The sequence below is a fragment of the Poecilia latipinna genome, unplaced genomic scaffold (genome assembly GCF_001443285.1).
Source record: "Poecilia latipinna isolate Pla-1442-1.1 unplaced genomic scaffold, P_latipinna-1.0 Scaffold24, whole genome shotgun sequence".
NCBI lineage: Eukaryota > Metazoa > Chordata > Actinopteri > Cyprinodontiformes > Poeciliidae > Poecilia > Poecilia latipinna.
This window is the reverse complement of record NW_015112640.1, coordinates 427634-430521: the sequence shown is the minus strand read 5'-3', so window position 1 is coordinate 430521 and position 2888 is coordinate 427634. Positions and strand designations below refer to the sequence as shown.

Here is a 2888-nt window from a genome sequence, read left to right as displayed (position 1 = left end):
ACATTGCCCAGCCCCATTTTCCCCCCTTTTTTTTTTAAAAAAAAAAAAAAAAAAAGATTTTTCTGTTTTTGTTTGTTGGAGCGCTTGGGAAAAAGCACTTTTTGAATGAGACTGACTGAGAATGTAAAACCTGCACTGACATTTTAACAAAGAAGACAGCAGCTCCTCATCCCTCAAGATGTTCTCACAGCCACCTGTGTATTCTCCACCATTTCTTGAGTCACTTTGTCTTTATAGAATCACCAAAGGCTGTAGCGTTTCCCATGAAACTGGTTGATTTACGTAGCTGCTGGCAGCTCGCTCTCACAGAAGGGCTTTAGGGAACCAAAATTAATAAACGCTAAATATCTCAAAAAGACATGCTTATCAGGAACTGTGGCACGCGGCAGCCTGCAGGTTACTATTATACCATCCACATCCATAGCTCACAGCCTTCTGTGAGATAGAAGTGGAGGGTAAACTCCACAGCTGGTAAAAGAAAAGGATGCAACAGGCTTGTATAAGTAGGTGAAGGCAGTATTTAAAATCTTCAGTTTAAAAGAAACTAGCCAAAGGCGTCACAACAGAGAGAAAAAGAAAAAAAAAAAAAAACAGCACTTACTATAATTTGAATGCATCTCCTCAATCTCTTCCTCAGACTGATTCTTTGTGAAAACCATGACCTGCGAATCAATAAGGTGACAGGAACGTTTATGAAAACAAAGTGGCAGGCAAAGTCTTTGTAAAATGTTAAACTGTCAGTAACGGCAAACTTTTAATTACACCTTTTAAGGTATAAAAAGGTTTTTTTTCTGAAATTGGAACAAATAAATGTTTCACAAATTCTGAATTTGCAACTAAAATGCCATGTTTTTCTTCAGTCATAAAAACACTCAATTGCCTTTACAGCTAGGATAACCAACTCTTATGAAAAAAGTACAAAAACCCACGAAATGAATAATAGATCTTCAGCTCTCTTTGGTAAATAAATACTTACAGGTTTAGACTTCTCCTGCATCTGACTTCTTATCTTCTCATTGGCCTCTACCTCTCTAGCAATCTCTTCAACTGTTGACAGCACAGAAAGAAATCTTTGAATCACCAGTATTATAAAATGCAGGGGTGATCAATGATGTTACAGTGCAAACAAAATAAACAACCAGTGGGAGCAGTGCCTTGCAAAATAATTCATATTCCATTTGGTACAATAACAAACTTCACAATATTTTAAAGGGATTTTATTAAACAGACTCAAAGACATTAAAAAAAACTGAAGTGGCAAGAGAAGATTTTTTCTGTTATTGAGCATCTGAAAGGTGTGGCATGCATACCACCTTTAAACCTAACCACTGGAGAAGGTTGAGTTTCTAGATTAGAGTTCAAAACCAAGAATTCACCGTCTCTCAACCAATCAATGCTCTGAGAAAATAAAAATGCAAACAAGAAGGCAGGGCCATGACCGGCGTCTCATCTTTTTCTCCTCCTCAACAGGCAACATCCCTTATGTCCAACTGTGAGCAGAAAACATTTTAGAGTAATCACAGAATTGATACTTAGCTTAAATAGAGACAAATTACTCTAGGATGCTCCTGTCAGAAGAAGGCTATAAATTAATGTCAATTGCGTCTCTGAATTAAAACTTACTACCTCTGAAATGATCTCATCCTCTAAGAAGAATGTCTGATCACAATGCATACCTAGTACCCTCAAACTGCTACACACCGAGTCTGGACAGCAGAAAATGACGTTTACAATATCAACCTACTGAAGTGAATCCTTTTTATCTTTGTAAGTTAATTAATGCAAAAAAAAAAAAAGAATTCATAACAGCTGGAATTCTTGCAAATGGTAGGTGCTTTCATGGTCTAATACTTTAATTGATATTCATAACCATATTAATATATTCAATCACTGTTTCTTTTTTTTAATTTACAGCCATCCTTTCTTCCTGCCTTACTGTGGTTAGTCCTCTGATTCTATTTGCACCTTTTTTGCAGGTATACAAAGTGACTTCAGGTTGACCACCTTCACAGAGTGAATTAAGCTTCTTCCTCCACATCACAGCCACTAAAGCCACAGCTCTCAAGGAAATGCTTGAAACGTCAAACTTGTGTGTTTTAGTTCATTTTTATTCAGTACCTCCTGGAGAGAAACAAAAACAAAAATGGTGCTCATGACTGAAACATAAGACCTACACAAAAGTAAAACAATCACTTCAACAAATGATGACTCCCTGGAGAAAATGTTCTCATCGTTTTTAAACAATATTCTTCAAGTGCATTCCCATGTCTTTGGAAGTAGCGCCCTTTAAACAAGTATTCCAGACATTCCTGGTTGATCTGTTCAAACAATTACATACAAATACAGATAAAATATGAAAGTGGAGTCATCAAACTGTTCATTAAGGGATAGAGAGGTAAAAGCAAAAGACCCCGTGATGATGCAGGCTGAGCCTAGAGTGTAATTATCCACGGTGAAATAAGACCTGTACTGACGGGGACTGGAAGGGAACTCAGTGAGGAAGAAGTTATTACTCCAAAAGCATAACAGCAGCAGAAAAAAAGGCCAATTTACAGTTTGTAGTTAAGGACAAAGTTCTTATTATTTGGAGACATTTCCTGTGGTCTAATGAAACCAACACTGCAGTGTTTGGCCATAATGAATATTTGGAGAACAAAGGGGGGAATGTTGCCAGCATGAGCACACCTTCTCAGTTGTGAAGTGCAGAGGTGGCAGCTGACTAGTACAAGCGAATATTAAGCAAATGTATTTCTCATTTTTGTTATTGTATTTTAGATCTTGTGAATCTGCAGGCTTTGAACTTGTCTGTCACTTTGCTGTTGGCACACCTGCATTTCCCCACCGAGGGACAAATAAAGGATATTTCTATTATGTTCTAAAAAAAAAAA

At 37.1% G+C, this 2888-nt stretch overlaps 1 protein-coding gene across 2 annotated transcripts in view; it reads right to left on the bottom strand.

Annotated features, from left to right (window-relative positions):
- rad18 (RAD18 E3 ubiquitin protein ligase) overlaps positions 1-2888 on the bottom strand; it is a 36172-nt gene that overhangs the window by 18167 nt on the left and 15117 nt on the right. For both annotated transcript variants that reach the window (XM_015037170.1, XM_015037176.1), the window contains exons 8-9: positions 977-1047; positions 602-662 (exon numbers count right to left, since the gene is read on the bottom strand). In XM_015037170.1, coding sequence (XP_014892656.1) covers positions 602-662; positions 977-1047 — 132 coding nt within the window. The remainder of the gene's footprint in view (positions 1-601; positions 663-976; positions 1048-2888) is intronic.